At 39.2% G+C, this 20,870-nt stretch overlaps 1 protein-coding gene and 1 pseudogene across 3 annotated transcripts in view; one reads left to right on the top strand and one right to left on the bottom strand.

Moving 5' to 3' along the window:
- Dync2h1 (dynein cytoplasmic 2 heavy chain 1) overlaps nucleotides 1–20,870 on the top strand; it is a 265,134-nt gene that overhangs the window by 232,409 nt on the left and 11,855 nt on the right. For all 3 annotated transcript variants that reach the window (XM_085844392.1, XM_085844391.1, XM_085844390.1), the window contains 2 exons: nucleotides 12,480–12,589; nucleotides 13,612–13,693. In XM_085844392.1, coding sequence (XP_085700518.1) covers nucleotides 12,480–12,589; nucleotides 13,612–13,693 — 192 coding nt within the window. The remainder of the gene's footprint in view (nucleotides 1–12,479; nucleotides 12,590–13,611; nucleotides 13,694–20,870) is intronic.
- Nucleotides 7,098–7,736, bottom strand: LOC147001954 (large ribosomal subunit protein uL6 pseudogene; annotated as a pseudogene).

Below are 20,870 nucleotides of genomic sequence, written 5' to 3'. Positions count from 1 at the left end.
ACTTGTTATAAGAAATACTGTGTTGTATTTTACAGGGATTGGTTGCCTAAATTTAAGGTCTCTGTGTTAGTTGTCATTCCCTGCATAGAGAAGCTTTTTTGATGAGAATTGTGAGATGTAGTGTTGTTTGTAGATGATAATAAGTCATTAGGAATCAATTTAATATTATGTCCATTTAGCAAAGAGATAGGCATGTGTCCATTTAGTATTAGGGCCCATGGCCTGTCTCTCTACAGGTTCTGGGCCCCAATAATGATGCCAAGCATGGGTTTCATCTTGTTAGAAGGACCTTAAGTTCAAGCAGAAAGTGTTTGGTTACTACCATGATGTGCATACCGTTACACCAGTCTTGCCAGGCTAGTCATCATTAATAGCTTTTAGGGTTCACAACCAGGTAAGACTGGTCATTACTTTTCTTGTCAGATAGTGTACATAGTATGTTCTTACACTGTGAAAGCCAGCCAGTTAGGATGGAGCTTTCAGATTTGTACCATTTGATTTCTCCATGTCTTATGTCCCTAGTATATGGTGTGTTCAGCAATAGGGTCTAACCATCAAGTCTGGAGAGCAACCATGAGTATTGGTAATACTTTACAATGCTTGGTGATCTGTGAGGCCTTACTAGCCAACAACTCCAAAAGAGGTAACCATTCTCAGCACTGGGCATTTGTTGTTGTTGTCATTGTTGTTAGCCTGTGGTATCTAGTAGGGGCATTGTTGCCCCTTTATAGGATAACTCCTTTATATCTTATGAAGCTCTATATTACTAGGCATGCTTCCATGTAACATTTTTGAAAGGTTTTTACCCTTCAGGTTTTTAATGTTAATTACCCCTCCCCATATTGCCTTCACTGCCCTGTCCTCGTACTGGCTATACCAGTTTGACCCATCAATTTCTGTTATTCTGTTGTAACACAGCATCCTTTCTCACCCCTTGAAAGTCCATCCTTATGGCCATGTACTAACTTCTGACCTCTATGTATATTCCAAATAAATCATATAGCCACAGGGTTAACACTAGCATCCACAGATGAGAGAAAACATGCAACATTTGTTTGTCTAGGTCTAGGTCACCTCATTCAGAACGATTGCTGCTAATGTTTGTCTGTCTAGGTCTGGGTTACCTAACTCACAGAATGACTGTTTCCAACTCCATCATCCATTATCTGAAATCTCATAGTTGTATTTTCCTAATGGCTGAATAATATTGCACTATGTAAATGCACATTCATTATCAGGTGATTTGGGACATATAGGGTGTTTGTGATCATGCACCCATGATCATCCTTAGAGTAGACTATGGAGTGCTTTAGGTATATGCCCAAGAGTGGGATAGCTGAGTCTCCTGCTATCTATACTGATTTCCACAGTGGCACACCAGTTTGTATGTTCACTAACAGTAAGTGTTCCCATTGCCCCATACCCATGGCAGCATTTTTAATCCTTTGCTTGATCTTAGCCATTCTAACTGGTGTAAGATGAAATCTCAAAGTTGTTTTAATTTGCATTTCTGTGATGTCTAAGGATGTTGAACATTTTTAAAGGATTCTCAGCTGTTTATACTTTATCTTTTGAGAATTCTATTTAATTCCATGTCCTATGTTTAATTGGTTTGCTCATTGTCCTATGTTTAGTTTTTTGAGTTCACTGTATATTCTAGACAATGACCCTCTGCCTGATATATTCTGCCTATTCATTCAAATGATGGTGCCACTTGCTTTATGGAACTTTTTTCTTTCTTGAGGTCTCACTTATTTTTGGTCTCAATGCCTAGTCTTTGTTATCTGTTCAGAAAAATCCTGTGCTTTCCTCTCTGTCAGATTTAGGGATTCTGGTTTTATCTTGAGGTCCTTGATCCATTTGGAGCAGAGTGATTCCATTCTTCTATGTGCATAGGTAGGTCCCTAGGTTACATGTGATGTCTGGAGAGTCCGAAAGGGAGGGAGCAAGACTGATGAGGTGGCCATCCCTGACGAGCAGAATCAAGCAGAGGCTGAGAGGAGCAGACAGGTACTTACCAGGGTTGCCAGGCCATGTGCAGTGGCTAGAAAGTCCCTGTGGGTCTTGGCCATGTGCCTTTAATTTTGTTAATAATCGTGTAATCTGCTTCCATTGCCTTAATGTTTCATTTTGATATGTAAAAGAGGTGCAAAGATTTTCTGCAGAATTTGACAAAAATAAAGAGGTGTAGTGTATATAACCTGTATAAAATGATACTTGGTTGTATTACACCTATTCATATTCATGAGGAAACAGCTTTATGATTCAATTCTATATAGAGAATTCAAAAAATAGAACTTTAGTAAGGTAGTACTTTTAATGTCCTTTTCTACTGTTTATCTGTGTGTCAGTTATTTGGTATCTCATCTCCCCTATCTTGGAAGCATCTGTCATAGAGTAAATGCTTTTAATAGAATGGGTATAGTTTGAATTCATAAACTGTCTTAAAGCTAGCATCATTATGGCAGTGTTTATTACTCTAATTGATGGTTAGACCTGGGAGAACCTAAAAATTGAGTTGACTAAAATTTTTATGCAATAGTCAACTTTATTCTGAGCATCAAATGATTTATACTCTGAAAGTTATGAAGAGTCACGTGAGTAAAGTGTTATAAAGTGTTTTTCCATAGAGGCATATAAGCAAATAACAATATCCAGTTGTGTTTAATAATCTGAAGTAAATTCACTTCTATCCACTACACCTGCGAGGGGCACAAAATCCCATTTTAAAAACAATCTGTGGTTTTGAATAAAGTGAGGTCAGAAGGCTCTTGTTTTGTTTTCTTGGAATTTTCTTACAAGATTTCAGATTTTCCAACTCATGTCTCAGTTCTTGGACCATGTTCCTACATTATAGTATTTTGAAATCTTTCCATATCACTTTGGAAAGTCGTTTCATTTATGGTATAGTAAGAAACTATATTTGACCCTCTCCAGGATTCACTGTGGCCTATCTCAGGAGTTGTCATGACTGCTATTCTGAGGTTGTATGCTTGTGTGATGTTTAAGAAATTGCTTGGCCCATTTGTCATGCCAACCTGTTAGCTCTTCACTTCCCTAACTATTCACTTCATGACTATTTTTGTTACATATGATTTAAATACTTAGAGATGTAAAGACTCATGGCTGTAGATAAAACTACAGGTATCAGGTCTTATCGGTAACCCATCTGGCAGTGGCTATAGCCAGAGCCATGCGTGAAGGAGGGTCTTTGACTAAGAAGTTCTTGCATGTGATTCTGCTCACTGCAGTTTTGTTGTGACCCCAGGGTGTCTGTATACATTTCTTATTAAAAACACTGGTGTCTAATTCTTTATTTTCGTGATCATAAATCAGTGTAAGTATAATTTAAATGTGGAAAAAAGGCAATTCTTAGCTCACTATAAGATTTGCTAATCAGTTATTACAACCATTAAAAGAAGCTTTGTTACATAAGCCTTATCAACCAGCATACCAGCACCCTTCTATTAATCTAGCTTTAAGCTAAGTAGACTAACAAATTTTTATTTTTTCCATGGACTAACAACATTTTTACCAAAGAAACTTTTCCTCCTTGACTAATTATCTTAATATAAACTTAATGAAGTTAAAAATCTGATTATCAGCTACTTTTTAGTTTTTAATTAGTTTGATCATATATAAATCCACTTCTGAAAACAACCCTTTTGAGTATTAGAATTTAAAATTGATTTTAAAGTATTAATATAGTAATAGTATAATTGTAAATAATTATATTAAATGATTCATTAAAAGAAAAATTCTTGGCTGTTGACCAAATAATGCAATCAAATGTTCTACCACTGAACTATACCTCCTATGTTCTGCTAACCATGAAAGACAAACAGATGAGATTGCACACAGCATTATTGTAAAGCATAATATCAGAAAGGGAGATTACAATTGGTTTTTTTGCTTGTTTGGTTTTTTGGGTTTTGGGGTTTTTGTTTTTTTGGTTTTTTTATTAGGTATTTATTTCATTTACATTTCCAATGCTATCCCAAAAGTCCCCCACCCACTCCCCCACCCACCCACTCCCACTTCTTGGCCCTGCCGTTCCCCTGTACTGAGGCAGATAAAGTTTGCATAACCAATGGGCCTCTCTTTCCACTGATGGCCGACTAGGCCATCTTCTGATACATATGCAGTTAGAGACACGAGCTCTGGGGGGTACTGGGTAGTTCATATTGTTGTTCCACCTATAGGGTTGCAGATTCCTTTAGCTCCTTGGTTACTTTCTCTAGCTCCTCCATTGGGGGCCCTGTGATCCATCCAATAGCTGACTGTGAGCATCCACTTCTATGTTTGCTAGGCCCCGGCCTAGTCTCACAAGAGACAGCTATATCTGGGTCCTTTCAGCAAAATCTTGCTAGTGTATGCAATGGTGTCAGCGTTTGGAGGCTGATTATGGGATGGATCCCCGGATATGGCAGTCTCTAGATGGTCCATCCTTTTGTCTCAGCTCCAAACTGTGTCTCGGTAACACCTTCCATGGGTGTTTTGTTCCCAATTCTAAGAAGGGACAAAGTGTCCCCACGTTGATCTTCATTATTCTTGACTTTCATATGTTTAGCAAATTGTATCTTATATCTTGGGTATTCTAAATTTCTGGGCTAATATCCACTTATCAGTGAGTACATATTGTGAGAGTTCTTTTGTGATTGTGTTACCTCACTCAGGATGATGCCCTCCAGGTCCATCCATTTGCCTAGGAATTTCATAAATTCATTCTTTTTAATAGCGGAGTAGTACTCCATTGTATAAATGTACCACATTTTCTGTATTCGTTCCTCTGTTGAGGGGCATCTAGGTTCTTTCCAGCTTCTGGCTATTATAAATAAGGCTGCTATGAACATAGTGGAGCATGTTTCTTTCTTACTAGTTGGAACATCTTCTGGATATATGCCCAGGAGAGGTATTGCGGGATCCTCCGGTAGTACCATGTCCAATTTTCTGAGAAACCGCCAGACTGATTTCCAGAGTGGTTGTACAAGCTTGCAATCCCACCAACAGTGGAGGAGTGTTGCTCTTTCTCCACATCCTCCCCAGCATCTGCTGTCACATGAATTTTTGATCTTAGCCATTCTGACTGGTGTGACGTGGAATCTCAGGGTTGTTTTGATTTGCATTTCCCTGATGATTAAGGATGTTGAACCTTTTTTCAGGTGCTTCTCAGACATTCGGTATTCCTCAGGTTAGAATTCTTTGTTTAGCTCTGAACCCCATTTTTTAATGGGGTTATTTGATTTTCTGGAGTCCACCTTCTTGAGTTCCTTATATATATATTGGATATTAGTCCCCTATCTGATTTAGGATAGGTAAAGATTCTTTCCCAATCTGTTGGTGGCCTTTTTTGTCTTATTGACGGTGTCTTTTGCCTTGCAGACGTTTTGCAATTTTATGAGGTCCCATTTGTCGATTCTCGATCTTGCAGCACAAGCCATTGCTGTTCTATTCAGGAATTTTTCCCCTGTACCCATATCTTAGGGGCTTTTCCCTACTTTCTCCTCTATAAGTTTCAGTGTCTCTGGTTTTAAGTAGAGTTCCTTAATCCACTTGATTTGACCTTAGTACAAGAAGAAGGAATGGATCAAATTGCATTCTTCTACATGATAACTGCAAGTTGTGTCAGCACCATTTGTTGAAAATGCTGTCTTTTTTCCACTGGATGGTCTTTACTTTCTTGTCAAAGATCAAGTGACCATAGGTGTGTGGGTTCATTTCTGGGTCTTCAATTCTATTCTATTAGTCTACTTGTCTGTCACTATACCAGTACCATGCAGTTTTTATCACAACTGCTCTGTAGTACAACTTTAGGTCAGGCATGGTGATTCCACCAGAGGTTCTTTTATCCTTGAGAAGAGTTTTTGCTATCCTAGGTTTTTTGTTATTCCAGATGAACTTGCTGATTGCCCTTTCTAATTCCTTGAAGAATTGAGTTGGAATTTTGATGGGGATTGCATTGAATCTGTAGATTGCTTTTGGTAAGATAGCCACTGTTACTATATTGATCCTGCCAATCCATGAGCATGGGAGATCTTTCCATCTTCTGAGATCTTCTTTAATTTCTTTCTTCAGATACTTGCACTTCTTATCATACAGATCTTTCACTTCCTTAGTTAAAGTCACGCCAAGGTATTTTATATTATTTGTGACTATTGAGAAGGGTGTTGTTTCCCTAATTTCTTTCTCAGCCTGTTTAATCTTTATGTACAGAAAGGCCATTGATTTATTTGAGTTAATTTTATATCCAGCTACATCACTGAAGCTGTTTATCAGGTTTAGGAGTTCTATGGTGGAATTTTTAGGGTCACTTATATATACTATCATATCATTTGCAAAAGTGATATTTTGACTTCTTCCTTTCCAGCTTGTATCCCCTTGATCTCCTTTTGTTGTCGAATTGCTCTGGCTAGGACTTCAAGTACAATGTTGAATAGGTATGGAGAAAGTGGGCAGCCTTGTCTAGTCCCTGATTTTAGTGGGATTGCTTCCAGCTTCTCACCATTTACTTTGATGTTGGCTACTGGTTTGCTGCAGATTGCTTTTATCATGCTTAGGTATGGGCCTTGAATTCCTGATCTTTCCAAGACTTTTATCATGAATGGGTGTTGGATTTTGTCAAATGCTTTCTCTGCATCTAAGGAGATGATCATGTGGTTTTTGTCTTTGAGTTTGTTTATATACTGGATTACATTGATGGATTTCCATATATTGAACCATCCCTGCATCCCTGGGATGAAACCTACTTGGTCAGGATGGATGATTGTTTTGATATGTTCTTGGATTCAGTTATCGAGAACTTTATTGAGGATTATTTTCATCGATATTCATAAGGGAAATTGGTCTATAGTTCCCTTTGTTGGGTCTTTTTGTGGTTTAGGTATCAGAGTAATTGTGGCTTCATAGAATGCTTTGGGTAGAGTACTGTCTGCTTCTATTTTGTACAATAGTTTGTGAAGCAATGGAATTAGATCTTCTTTGAAGGTCTAATAGAACTCTGCACTAAACCCATCTGGTCCAGGGCTTTTTTTCTTTTTCTTTTTTTTTTCAATATATAAGCCTTTTATTCTCCCAAAAGAGCCCAAATTTTTCTTGTGATCAGGATCTTGTTTCTGGAGCCAGGAACTGAGGCCTCGTCACTCGTCAGCCTGCTGCACAGTTCCCTTCTCAGACACATAGATTCCGTCCAAAAACTTCCTGATATCCTTGTTTTTAACTGTTGTGGCTTGCTGAATCAGGGCAGCTGAATTTGAAACAAGTTCAATGTCATTTCCTTCAAGGATTAGCTCATCCTTCTGGGCTTGAGACACAGAACAAGCAACACCTGTCCTCATCTGAACCCTGCGGATGTATTTTTCACCCAAGAAATTTCGGATTTCAACCAAAGAGCCATTCTCCTGGATGACAACGTTGATGGGGAAGTGAGCATACACAGACCAAATCATGTATCAGAAGTCCAGTGTGACACCCTTGATCATGTTCTGAACATGACTGCAGATGGTCCTGACGGTGCCCAGTTCCTTTCTGTTACCCCACCATTTGTCAACCCGGAGCCTTTTCTTTTTCTTCCCAAGAAGACTCAGCTCCACGTTGATGTGATTGAAGTCCCTCCTTAGAGTCCCCCTGGGGCCCTTCACAATGATTGTGCGCCCCTTCAGAGAGATATCGACATTCTCTGGAATGTCCACAGTCCAATTGCTGAGAATGGTCTTCATCCTTGCAGTAGATGGGGCAAAGAGAGAGCACTTTTTTTCTTTTTTTTTTTTTTTTTTGGTTGGGAGACTAGTAATGACTGCTTCTATTTCTTTAGGGAATATGGGACTGTTTAGATCATTAATCTGGAGCTGGAGAGATAGCTCAGTGGTTAAGAGCACTGACTGCTCTTCCAGAGGTCATGAGTTCAGTTCCCAGCAACAACATAGTGGCTCACAACTATCTGTAATGGGATCTGATGCCCTCTTCTGGTGTGTCTGAAGACAACTACAGTGTACTCATATACATAAATAAGTAAATAGATCATTAATCTGATCTTGATTTAACTTTGGTACCTGGTATCTGTCTAGAAACTTGTCCATTTCACCCAGGTTCTCCAGTTTTGTTGAGTATAGCCTTTTGTAGAAGGATCTGATGGTGTCTTGGATTTCTTCAGGATCTGTTATTATGTCTCCCTTTTCATTTCTGATATTATTAATTAGGATGCTTTCCCTGTGCCCTCTACTGAGTCTGACTAAGGGTTTATCTATCTTGTTGATTTTCTCAAAGAACCAGCTCCTCGTTTGGTTGATTCTTTGAATAGTTCTTCTTGTTTCCACTAGGTTGATTTCGCCCCTGAGTTTGATTATTTCCTGCCGTCTACTCCTCTTGGGTGAATTTGCTTCCTTTTGTTCTAGAGCTTTTAGGTATGTTGTCAAGCTGCTAGTGTGTGCTCTCTCTAGTTTCTTTTTGGAGGCACTCAGAGCTATGAGTTTTCTTCTTAGAAATGCTTTCATTGTGTCCAATAAGTTTGGGTATGTTCTGGCTTCATTTTCATTAAACTAAAAAAAGTCCTTAATTTCTTTCTTTTATTCTTTCCTTGACCAAGGTATCATTGAGAAGAGTGTTGTTCAGTTTCCAGGTGAATGTTTGCTTTCTATTATTTATTTTGTTATTGAAGATCAGTGTTAATCCATGGTGATCTGATAGGATGCATGGGACAATTTCAATATTTTTGTATATGTTGAGGCTTGTTTTGTGACCAATTATGTGGTCAGTTTTGGAGAAGGTACCATGAGGAGCTGAGAAAAATATATATCCCTTTGTTTTAGGGTAAAATGTTCTGTAGATATCTGTTAGATCCATTTGTTTCATAACTTAATTTAGTTTCACTGTGTCCCTGTTTAGTTTCTGTTTCCATGATCTGACCATTGGTGAAAGTGGTATGTTGAAGTCTCCCACTATTATTGTGTGAGGCGCAATGGGTGATTTGAGCTTTACTAAAGTTTCTTTAATGAATGTGGCTGCCCTTGTATTTGGAGCATAGGTATTCAGAATTGATAGTTCCTCTTGGAGGATTTTACCTTTGATGAGTATGAAGTGCCCCCCTTGTCTTTTTTGATGACTTTGGGTTGGAAGTTGATTTTATTAGGTATTAGAATGGCTACTCCAGCATGTTTCTTCAGACCATTTGCTTGGAAAATTGTTTTCCAGCCTTTCATTCTGAGGTAGTGTCTGTCTTTTTCCCTGAGATGGGTTTCCTGTAAGCAGGGAAAAAAAAAAAAAAAAAAAAAAAAAAAAAAACAGGGTCCTGTTTGTGTATCCAGTCGTTAGATTATGTCTTTTTATTAGGGAGTTGAGTCCATTGATATTAAGAGATATTAAGGAAAAGTAATTGTTGCTTCCTATTATTTTTGTTGTTAACGTTGGCATTCTGTTCTTGTGGCTGTCTTCTTTTAGGTTTGGTGAAGGATTACTTTCTCGTTTTTTCTAGGTCGTGGTTTCTGTCCTTGTATTAGTTTTTTCCTGTTATTATCCTTTGAAGGGCTGGATTCATGGAAAAATAATGTGTGAATTTGGTTCGGTCGTGGAATATTTTGGTTTCTCCATCTACAGTAATTGAAAGTTTGGCTAAGTATAGTAGCCTGGGCTGGCGTTTCTGTTCTCTTAGTGTCTGTATACCATCTGTCCAGGATCTTCTGGCTTTCATAGTCTGTGGTGAAAAATCTGGAGTAATTCTGATAGGCTTGCCTTTATTTGTTACTTGACCTTTTTCCCTTACTGCTTTTAATATTCTATCTTTATTTAGTGCATTTGTTGTTCTGATTATTATGTGTCAGGAGGAATTTCTTTTCTGGTCCAGTCTATTTGGAGTTCTGTAGGCTTCTTGTATGTTCATGAGCATCTCTTTCTTTAGGTTTGGGAAGTTTTCTTCTATAATTTTGTTGAAGATATTTGCTGGTCCTTTGAGTTGAACATCTTCATTCTCATCTACTACTACTATCCGTAGGTTTGGTCTTCTCATTGTATCCTGGATTTTCTGGATGTTTTGAGTTAGGATCTTTTTGCATTTTGTATTTTCTTTGATTGTTGTGCCGATGTTCTCTATGGAATCTTCTGCACCTGAGATTCTCTCTTCCATCTCTTGTATTCTGTTGCTGACCCTCACATCTATGGTTCCAGATTTCTTCCCTGGGGTTTCTATTTCCAGTGTTGCCTCACTTTGGGTTTTGTATATTGTGTCTACTTCTCTTTTTAGGTCTAATATGGTTTTGTTCATTTCCATCACCTGTTAGGATGTGTTTTCCTGTTTTTCTATAAGGATTTGCAACTCTTTAGCAGTGTTCTCCTGTATTTCTTTAAGTGAGTTATTAAACACCTTCTTGATGTCTTCTACCATCATCGTGAGATATGCCTTTAAATCCAGGTCTAGGTTTTCAGGTCTGTTGGTGTGCCCTGGACTGGCTGAGGTGGGAGTACTGGGTTCTGATGATGGTGAGTGGTCTTGATTTTTGTTAGTAAGATTCTTACGTCTGCCTTTCGCCATCTGGTAAACTCTGGAGTCAGTTGTTATAGTTGTCTGTGGTTAGAGCTTGTTCCTCTCGTGATTCTGTTATTCTCTACCAGCAGACCTGGGAGACTAGCTCTCTCCTGAGTTTCAGTGGTCAGAGCACTCTCTGCAGGCAGGCTCTCCTCTTTCAGGGAAGGTGCACAGATACCTGGTGTTCAGACTTGCCTCCTGGCAGAAGATGAAGGCCCAAAACAGGACCTGTCCCAGAAGCTTTTAGCTTCTGTAGTCCACACTCTCACCTGTACAGAGTAGTCTCGGTGGAGTCTGGGAACCAAGATGTCTCCTGCAGATGCTTAGGCAAAGCCCTCCCGGGCTGGGCGGATACCTATCCTCTGGCAGGGAAGGTGCCTGGATGTCTGGAGCCCGAAAAGAGAGCTGCCTCAGAAGCTCTATGGCTCCTGCCTGTCCCAGAAGCTGTTAGCTTCTGTAGTCCAGACTCTCACCTGTGCAGAGTCACAATTGTTTATAAGAACCTCGTTTTAAGTCTTATTAAAAAAACAACACATGTCTACTACAGGCTATAGAGACCTTTTTTTTTTTTTTTTTTTAGATATTTTCTTTATTTACATTTCAAATACTATCCCAAAAGTTCCCTGTACCCTCCCCCTGCCCTGCTCCCCTACCCACCCACTCCCACTTCTTGGCCCTGGCTTTCCCCTGTCCTGGGTCATATAAAGTTTGCAAAACCAAGGGGCCTCTCTTCCCAATGATGGCCAACTAGGCCATCTTCTGCTACATATGCAGCTAGAGACACAAGCTCTGGGGGTACTGGTTAGTTCATATTGTTGTTCCACCTATAAGGTTGCAGACCCCTTCAGCTCTTGGGTACTTTCTCTAACTCCTCCATTGGGGGACTTGTGTTCTATCCAATAGATGACTGTGAGCATCCACTTCTGTAATTGCCAGGCACTGGCATAGCCTCACACAAGATAGCTATATCAGGGTCCTTTCAGCGAAATCTTGCTGGCATATGCAATAGTGTCTGGGTTTGGTGGCTGATTATGGGATGGACCCCCCAGGTGGGGTAGTAGAGACATCTTTATCATAAGACCTTTTACTAGTCAAGTACATTAAGACTAATATGCAGATGTGGATACTGAAGAGTCTGGGTTTAATGATAATAATGCTTTCATCCTGGCTGAGCTACAGGGGTATGAAATAGGCTGTTAGAGAACACTGAGATTATTGCTTTCTGTTAATCTAGCATTAATGATTTTCTTAAACTGTGTATAAATCATGTAGAACAAATACTGAAGAAATACCATCTTTGAGCAGTTATTAGCTGATAATTTCTTGGCTTTAACAGCTGCAGTGTAAAGTGCAGATCTTTAATGTTATTGTATCTTAAAGGGCAGGTCTCACTTGCATGTGGTGGTACACAGACAGTTGGTTAATGTAAGCGTGCAGTTGCTATTGCACAAGACTGTAGATGCATTTTTTCCAAGTGACAATTTTTGAGTTTTTATCAAACATACTATGTTGACATGTTTGACTGCAGCAGAACTGACCTGTAAAGTAGCACAGGTGAAGAAACTGCTTCACAACCTTTTGGAGAGACTCATTTCTTCTTGGCCATTGTACAGTGTGTTGCTGAGAGGAGAGGGTTCTCAGGACTCAGGATTTGCAACTGTGTATCCAGTTTTCATGAGCACACATCACTATTTGCTGGTGAGGGACCTACCCCAACTGCCGCACACATCCTGAACTATTCCATTTTAAGCTTTATTTTGAACAGATTTGTACAATGAACAGATATAAGGAGGCTTACTTATGGTGGATAGATTACTACATCAAGCTTTTGCAAGGCAGAGTGAAAGTCTTACTTTTTTCTAGACACTATTTCAAAACAATTGGAAAATGACTATATAGCAGTCTGGTTGAGAATGGCTTGTATGTAACTGTACATCTGTGTTTTTGCTTTCCCTTCTTCCTCTAGAATTGGGTAGAGAAAGCTGAAAAGCAAGTTCTTCTCGCTGATACACTTGACCTATCTGAGCTCTTCCATCCGGACACATTCCTTAATGCTCTGCGCCAGGAAACTGCAAGGTAGTCAGAATGAATACTTTGTCCCCTCTGGGTAATTATGTTCTGTTTATTCACCTCTATCACATTGTCTTCATTGTCAAGATTAAATTTATTTTTGAAGCCTATATAGGTTTATTATTCCCCCTAACAGCTAGCCTTTAACAACAGTCAACTTTTACTTTTGATATCATTGCTTTATTAAAATTTGAAAAAAATTAATTCCTAAGTTTGGTCAGTTTTTTAATCCCGATTTGCACTATCCAAAATAGTAGTCACTGGTCTATTTAAACATAAGCTATGTAGACTAAAGGATTTGCTTTCTTAGGCACATCAGTCAAGCTCACAGTGTTTGAAAACCACAGGTGGCTGAGGATTACCAACTTAAACTACCTGAAAATATTTTACACAATCTTTTAGGAGGCTGCTCTGGATAAATCTTTTGGTGAACAGAGCTGATTTTTATGGTCAAGCTAGTCTTTGTGCCAGGTTCAGATCACTGCGTGTATATAGACACTGTTTGTAAACAAGCAAAACATAAGGATTTCTAAAATATTTCATCTTTACTCAAAACATTTTTTGTTCGTTCAATAGAAACTTCCTGAATATCTTTTTATGCTAAAATTAGAGGGCTGTGATCAAAATGTAGGGTGTAAACTATCAAAGGCTCTCCACCTATGAATCTCGTAATCTCAAAGGAAGACTGACATTTAAGCAACTAATGTTAAAAACCTTAGCTATTATACTTAAATTGGTAGCTTATATTTGTACATTGTAAATATTTGTATTTAAAATAAGTCATTGAAAATATATGTGTATATATATATGTATGTGTATATATATATGTGTGTGTGTATATATATACATATATATATATGTATATATATATAGTTTATTTCTTAAGGACATTCTTTTATGGGGTTGGATCTGGCAATCTCTAGATTGCCGCCTGGGCTTTATGCCCACTGAGCACATATTCTATTGTTAAACCTGTATGTGTGCAACAGAGAGTTATTTATCATGACATTTGCTGCTTGCTTTTATAGGGCAACAGGCTGCTCTGTGGATAGTCTTAAATTTGTAGCATCCTGGAAAGGCCGACTTCAAGAAGCAAAGCTGCAAATTAAGGTACTAATTTGGGGTATTTAAATTTAAAATGCATCACTGAGGTGAAATGTACATTTCTATCTCATAGCCACTTATGCTTATAATGTAAGAACAACAGAGCTCAACCATAAAGCTAATTATGAAAGATTGACGTGAAAGTCCTTACAATAAGATGTATGTGATCTAATATAAAACTTTAAGTATATTTTGAAAAAGCAAAATCCAGTATGTATTAATTTTAAATGTACTTTTAAATTGTGACCACATACATAATGGAAGTGCTCAAGAATTCCTCTTCCTAGGTCAGGTCTGTTCACAGGTCAGTGTTGACCTCATTCTCTTGTTGTAATTAGGGTTTCATTGATGGGAAGAGACACCATGACCAAAGCAAGGCAATTCTTACAAATTTAATTGGAGCTGTCTTATAGTTTCCAAGGTTTAGTCCATTATCGTCATAGCAGGAAGCATGACAATGTCCAGGTAGACATGGTACTAGAGAATGTACTGAGAGTTCTACATCTTGATCTGAAGGTAGCAAAGAAGAGACTGCCTTCCTCAGATAGCCAGGAGGAGGGTCTGGTTCCACAATGAGTGGAACTTGAGCACTAGGAAACTTCAAAGACCACCCCCACAGTGACGGATTTCCTCTATTAGTGCCACTCCTCCTATTAGTGCCACTCCCCAAGAGCCAAGCATTCAAACACATGAGTCTAAAGCACCAAACTCATTCAAACCACTACACTCACTATCCCCAGTGACTGCTGGCTGTGCCCTAAATCACTTCAGTCCTCTGTGTAACATCTCATGCTGCTGAAGACGTTCTTTACTACATGGTATCAGTATAGCGTTGTTAAAAGTCTTATTACCAATAACAGGCCAAAGCAAGTAACAAGCTGAGCCTAAGTTCAGGCACTGGAGAATAAATCAATTCCTGATGGCAGCAGCTTTAGTGTCATCCTTACTAGGCAGTGGCAACTGAGATGGCAGGCTACCATCTCATACAGAAAGACTGGTGGAAGGGAGTAAATAATATCCCATATCCAACAAAGTCCCATTCCTGCAGAGAAACAAGTACACAACATTGTCACCTACAAACTGCATCCAAGAACTTCTCAAAGAGTAGAATAGTAAATGTGTTTACACACACACACACACACACACATTTACTTAGCATACACACACACATATATATACACACACACATATACGTGTATGTATGTATGTATGAAGTAAGTTTATGATTTGCTGTTGGACTGCATCCTCTGACCCAGGTTGGATATGCTGATGAAATTGATTCTGAAGACAATGCTTGAGTTCTAGAAATAAAAATATAGAAGAATGTTTACTAGGATTTCCAAAGAGAAAAACCACTAAAAGCTTTAAGAGAACACTCCTCTTTCTCGCTACCTCGTATGCTCTCTCTCAGTTCTTTGCTTGTTTAGCAGTGCAGTTTTTCATGGAGAGCTCATAAAGCTCCAGCTCCGACAATGCCCTTCATGTTTTTCCTGACAGTTTCTTATGTTTATAGTTTTACAGTTAATGTAGGATGCATTTGACTTTCAGGTATAAAGTTTAAGACAAGGGTTTTCTTGTTTTGTTTTGTTTTTGTTTTTGTTTTTGAATTTTGGGTTTTTCCCCCTAGTGATGTAGAACTGCAGCAGCAGAGAATATGAAGGATATCCTTCACTTGAAACTCTCATTTTTTCATTGACCTTTTGTATCCTTAAGCCTTGTATTATACAACTTATATCTACTTCAGTGTAATACAAACTTAATTCCATTCATACAGAAATATTTCTATATAGCCTACCCCTGCTCCTCTGTGCAATATATACACAGAACTATATGTACATGTTATAAAATCAGCAGTGTATTTATACTTATTACTACATAGAAAAGCATGTAAATATTCACACAGATTGTTACATCAACTTTTGGTTTACCATTCTAGTCTTCTCATTTCTTTTTAATGCCTTTAGGCTATGACTGGTATTATTTTCTCCCTCCTCCTCCTCCTTTCCCATCACCTTTCCTCCTTTTATTTTGGCTTTGGTGCTGTGGATTGAACCCAGCCCCCCCCCCCCTGTGTGTGTGTGTGTGTGTGTGTGTGTGTGTGTGTGTGTATGTTTTACAGCTTTTTTTTCTTTTTTCTTGGATATTTTCTTTATTTACATTTCAAATGTTATCCCCTTTCTAGGTTTCCCCACCCTCCCGGAAACCCCCTATCCCATCCTGCCTGCCCCTGCTTCTATGAGGGCATTCCTCCACAACCACCCACTCCCACCTCCTGCCCTCAATTCCCCTACACTGGGGCATCTATGGAGCCTTCCTAGGACCAAGGACCTCTCCTCCTATTGATGACAAGGCCATCCTCTGCTATATATGCAGCTGTAGCCATGTGTACTCCTTTGTTGATGGCTTAGTACCTGGGAGCTCTGGGGAGTCTGGTTAGTTGATATTGTTCTTCCTATGGGGTGTCAACTCCTTCAGTCCTTGCGCTAACTCCTCCATTGGGGACCCTGTGCTCAGTCCAATGGTTTGCTGCAAGCAGCTGCCTCTGTATTTGTAAAGCTCTGGCAGGGCCTCTCAGAAGACAGCTATATCAGGCTTCTAATTCTGCAAAAACATCCAGCATGTGGGGGTCAACCATTCTTTGAAATTACAACCCCAGAAAAAGTCATGCAGGCGCTCTTATAGGGGGGACTGGGAGAACTCTCTAGAAGGATTAGGTAGTCTACAATTTCATTTGGTGGGTGCTAGGGGTCACAGGTCGTCAATGGTCTGCATCTCTATGTCGTGAACATTTAACAGTAGGCTCTGGCATGTCACTCACATCTGTGAATCTGTACTAAAGATACTCTCTCCCTTTCTCCTCTTCTCTATAGTCTGCAGGCCTGCAGCTCCCGGCTTTCTGGCTTCTCTGATACTTTGTGGCCTTGTTCTCTCTCAGCTCCTGTCTACAGTCTCACAGCTTCTGCTCTCAGCTCCCTCTTGGAAGTTGTAGAAACCCTTTCTCTCTTCCTCCGTGGACTTGGATTTTATTCCGATATCAATGGCCCAAAATTGGTGCAGTTGATTTCCAAATTCTCACAAATGATATCAGCTGCTGCTACAGAAAAAAAAAAAAAAAAAAAATGATCGCCAAATCGCTTATACCTAAACTTGTTCTGCTCTCCTTTTCCTCTGCTTCCCACTCTTAAACATCTTTCATCTCTACTATTCCTCTGTGCTCTGCTCTCGTGAAATCCTTTAAGACTGTTGTGTAAATATTCTCCATCTCAGGGTTTGCAAGTTCATTGGGTGTGTTTAAAGAATCTATAAAACTTGTAACAAAATTTGGCTTTAAACTTTAAAGGCTTATAATTAAAAATCATTACATGGGTAATCTTAATTTGTATATTGATTCTGCTCTTGTTTAGACTGTATTGTAAGTATAACTTGGATTAAATTCTTTTTTTTTTGATTTTTAATATTTTTATTACATATTTTCCTCAATTACATTTCCAATGCTATCCCAAAAGTCCCCCATAGCGCCCCCCACTTCCCTACCCACCCATTCCCCTTCTTTTGGCCCTGGCATTCCCCTATATTGGGGCATATAAAGTTTGCAAGTCCAATGGGCCTCTCTTTCCATTGATGGCCGACTAGGCCATCTTTCGATACATATGCAGCTAGAGACAAGAGCTCCGGGGTTCTGGTTAGTACATCATGTTGTTCCAACAATAGGGTTGCAGATCCCTTTAGCTCCTTGGGTACTTTCTCTAGCTTCTCCATTGGGAGCCCTGTGATCCATCCAATAGCTGACTGTGAACATCCACTCCTGTGTTTGCTAGGCCCCGGCATCGTCTCACAAGAGACAGCTATATTTGGGTCCTTTCAGCAAAATCTTGCTAGTGTATGCAATGGTGTCAGCTTTTAGAAGCTGATTATGGGATGGATCCCTGGATACAGCAGTCTCTAAATGGTCCATCCTTTCATCACAGCTACGAACTTTGTCTCTGTAACTCCTTCCCTGGGTGTTTTGTTCCCAATTCTAAGAAGGTGCACAGTGTCCACACTTTGGTCTTCATTCTTATTGAGTTTCATGCGTTTAGCAAATTGTATCTTATATCTTGGGTATCCTAAGTTTTGGGCTAATATCCACTTATCAGTGAATACATATTGTGTGAGTTCTTTTGTGATTGTGTTACTTCACTCAAGATGATGCCCTCCAGGTCCATCCATTTGGCTAGGAATTTCATAAATTCATTCTTTTTAATAGCTGAGTAGTACTCCATTGTGTAAATGTACCATAATTTCTGTATCCATTCCTCTGTTGAGGGACATCTGGGTTCTTTCCAGCTTCTGGCTATTATAAATAGGGCTGCTATGAACATAGTGGAGCATGTGTCCTTTTTACCGGTTGGGACATCTTCTGGATATATGCCCAGGAGAGGTATTGCTGGATCCTCCGGTAGTACTATGTCCAATTTTCTGAGGAACCGCCAGACTGATTTCCAGAGTGGTTGTACAAGCTTGCAATCCCACCAACAATGGAGGTGTGTTCCTCTTTCTCCACATCCTTGCCAGCATCTGCTGTCACCTGAATTTTTGATCTTAGCCATTCTGACTGGTGTGAGGTGGAATCTCAGGGTTGTTTTGATTTGCATTTCCCTGATGATTAAGGATGTTGAACATTTTTTCAGGTGTTTCTCTGCCATTCGGTATTCCTCAGGTGAGAATTCTTTGTTCAGTTCTGAGCCCCATTTTTTAATGGGGTTATTTGACTTTCTGGAGTCCACCTTCTTGAGTTCTTTATATATATTGGATATTAGTCCCTTATCTGATTTAGGATAGGTGAAGATCCTTTCCCAATCTGTTGGTGGTTTTTTTGTCTTATTGATGGTGTCTTTAGCCTTGCAGAAGCTTTGTAGTTTCATGAGGTCCCACTTGTCAATTCTCGATCTTACAACACAAGCCATTACTGTTCTATTCAGGAATTTTTCCCCTGTGCCCATATCTTCAAGGCTTTTCCCCACTTTCTCCTCTATAAGTTTCAGTGTCTCTGGTTTTATGTGAAGTTCCTTGATCCACTTAGACTTGACCTTAGTAAAAGGAGATAGGAATGGATCGATTCGCATTCTTCTACATGTTAACAACCAGTTGTGCCAGCACCATTTGTTGAAAATGCTGTCTTTCTTCCACTGGATGTTTTTAGCTCCCTTGTCGAAGATCAAGTGACTGTAGGTGTGTGGGTTCATTTCTGGGTCTTCAATTCTATTCCATTGGTCTATTTGTCTGTCACTATACCAGTACCATGCAGTTTTTATCACAATTGCTCTGGAGTAGAGCTTTAGGTCCGGCATGGTGATTCCACCAGAGGTTCTTTTATCCTTGAGAAGAGTTTTTGCTATCCTAGGTTTTTTGTTATTCCAGATGAACTTGCAGATTGCACTTTCTAATTCGTTGAAGAATTGATTTGGAATTTTGATGGGGATTGCATTGAATCTGTAGATTGCTTTTGGCAAGATAGCCATTTTTACAATGTTGATCCTGCCAATCCATGAGCATGGGAGATCTTTCCATCTTCTGAGATCTTCTATAATTTCTTTCTTCAGAGACTTGAAGTTTTTATTATACAGATCTTTCACTTCCTTAGTTAGAGTCACGCCAAGATATTTTATATTATTTGTGACTATTGAGAAGGGTGTTGTTTCCCTAATTTCTTTCTCAGCCTGTTTATTCTTTGTGTAGAGAAAGGCCATTGATTTGTTTGAGTTAATTTTATATCCAGCTACTTCACCGAAGCTGTTTATCAGGCTTAGGAGTTCTCTGGTGGCATTTTTTTTTTTAAAGATTTATTTATTTATTATATGTAAGTACACTGTAGCTGTCTTCAGACACTCCAGAAGAGGGCGCCAGATCTCATTACGGATGGTTGTGAGCCACCATGTGGTTGCTGGGAGTTGAACTCTGGACCTTCGGAAGAGCAGTCGGGTGCTCTTACCCACTGAGCCATCTCACCAGCCCCTCTGGTGGAATTTTTAGGGTCACTTATATATACTATCATATCATCTGCAAAAAGTGATATTTTGACTTCATCTTTTCCAATTTGTATCCCTTTGATCTCCTTTTGTTGTCAAATTGCTCTGGCTAGGACTTCAAGTACAATGTTGAATAGGTATGGAGAAAGTGGACAGCCTTGTCTAGTCCCTGATTTTAGAGGGATTGCTTCAAGCTTCTCGCCATTTACTTTGATGTTGGCTACTGGTTTGCTGTAGATTGCTTTTATCATGTTTAGGTATGGGCCTTGAATTCCTGATCTTTCCAAGACTTTTATCATGAATGGGTGTTGGATCTTGTCAAATGCTTTTTCCGCATCTAACGAGATGACCATGTGGTTTTTGTCTTTGAGTTTGTTTATATACTGGATTACGTTGATGGATTTCCGTATATTGAACCATCCCTGCATCCCTGGGATGAAACCTACTTAGTCAGGATGGATGATTGTTTTGATGTGTTCTTGGATTCGGTTAGCAAGAACTTTATTGAGGATTTTTGCATCAATATTCATAAGGGATATTGGTCTGAAGTTTTCTATCTTTGTTGGGTCTTTTTGTGGTTTAGGTATCAGAGTAATTGTGGCTTCATAGAATGAGTTGGGTAGAGTACCTTCTGTTTCTATTTTGTGGAATAGTTTGTGAAGAACTGGGATTAGATCTTCTTTGAAGGTCTGATAGAACTCTGCACTAAACCCATCTGGTCCTGGGCTTTTTTTAGTTGGGAGACTATTAATGACTGCTTCTATTTCTTTGGGGGATATAGGGCTGTTTAGATCATTAACCTGATCTTGATTCAACTTTGGTACCTGGTATCTGTCTAGGAACTTCTCCATTTCATCCAGGTTCTCCAGTTTTGTTGAGTATAGCCTTTGGTAGAAGGATCTGATGGTGTTTTGGATGTCTTCAGGATCTGTTGTTATGTCTCCTTTTTCATTTCTGATTTTGTTAATTAGGATGCTTTCCCTGTGCCCTCTAGTGAGTCTGGCTAAGGGTTTATCTATCTTGTTGATTTTCTGAAAGAACCAGCTCCTTGATTGGTTGATTCTTTGAATAGTTCTTCTTGTTTCCACTTGGTTGATTTCGCCCCTGAGTTTGATTATTTCCTGCCGTCTACTCCTCTTGGGTGAATTTGCTTCCTTTTGTTCTAGTGCTTTTAG

This window comes from Mus caroli, unplaced genomic scaffold (assembly GCF_978045245.1).
Source record: "Mus caroli unplaced genomic scaffold, Mus_caroli_1 scaffold_11, whole genome shotgun sequence".
In the NCBI taxonomy this organism is placed as follows: domain Eukaryota; kingdom Metazoa; phylum Chordata; class Mammalia; order Rodentia; family Muridae; genus Mus; species Mus caroli.
This window is presented reverse-complemented; position numbering and strand designations above follow the sequence as displayed.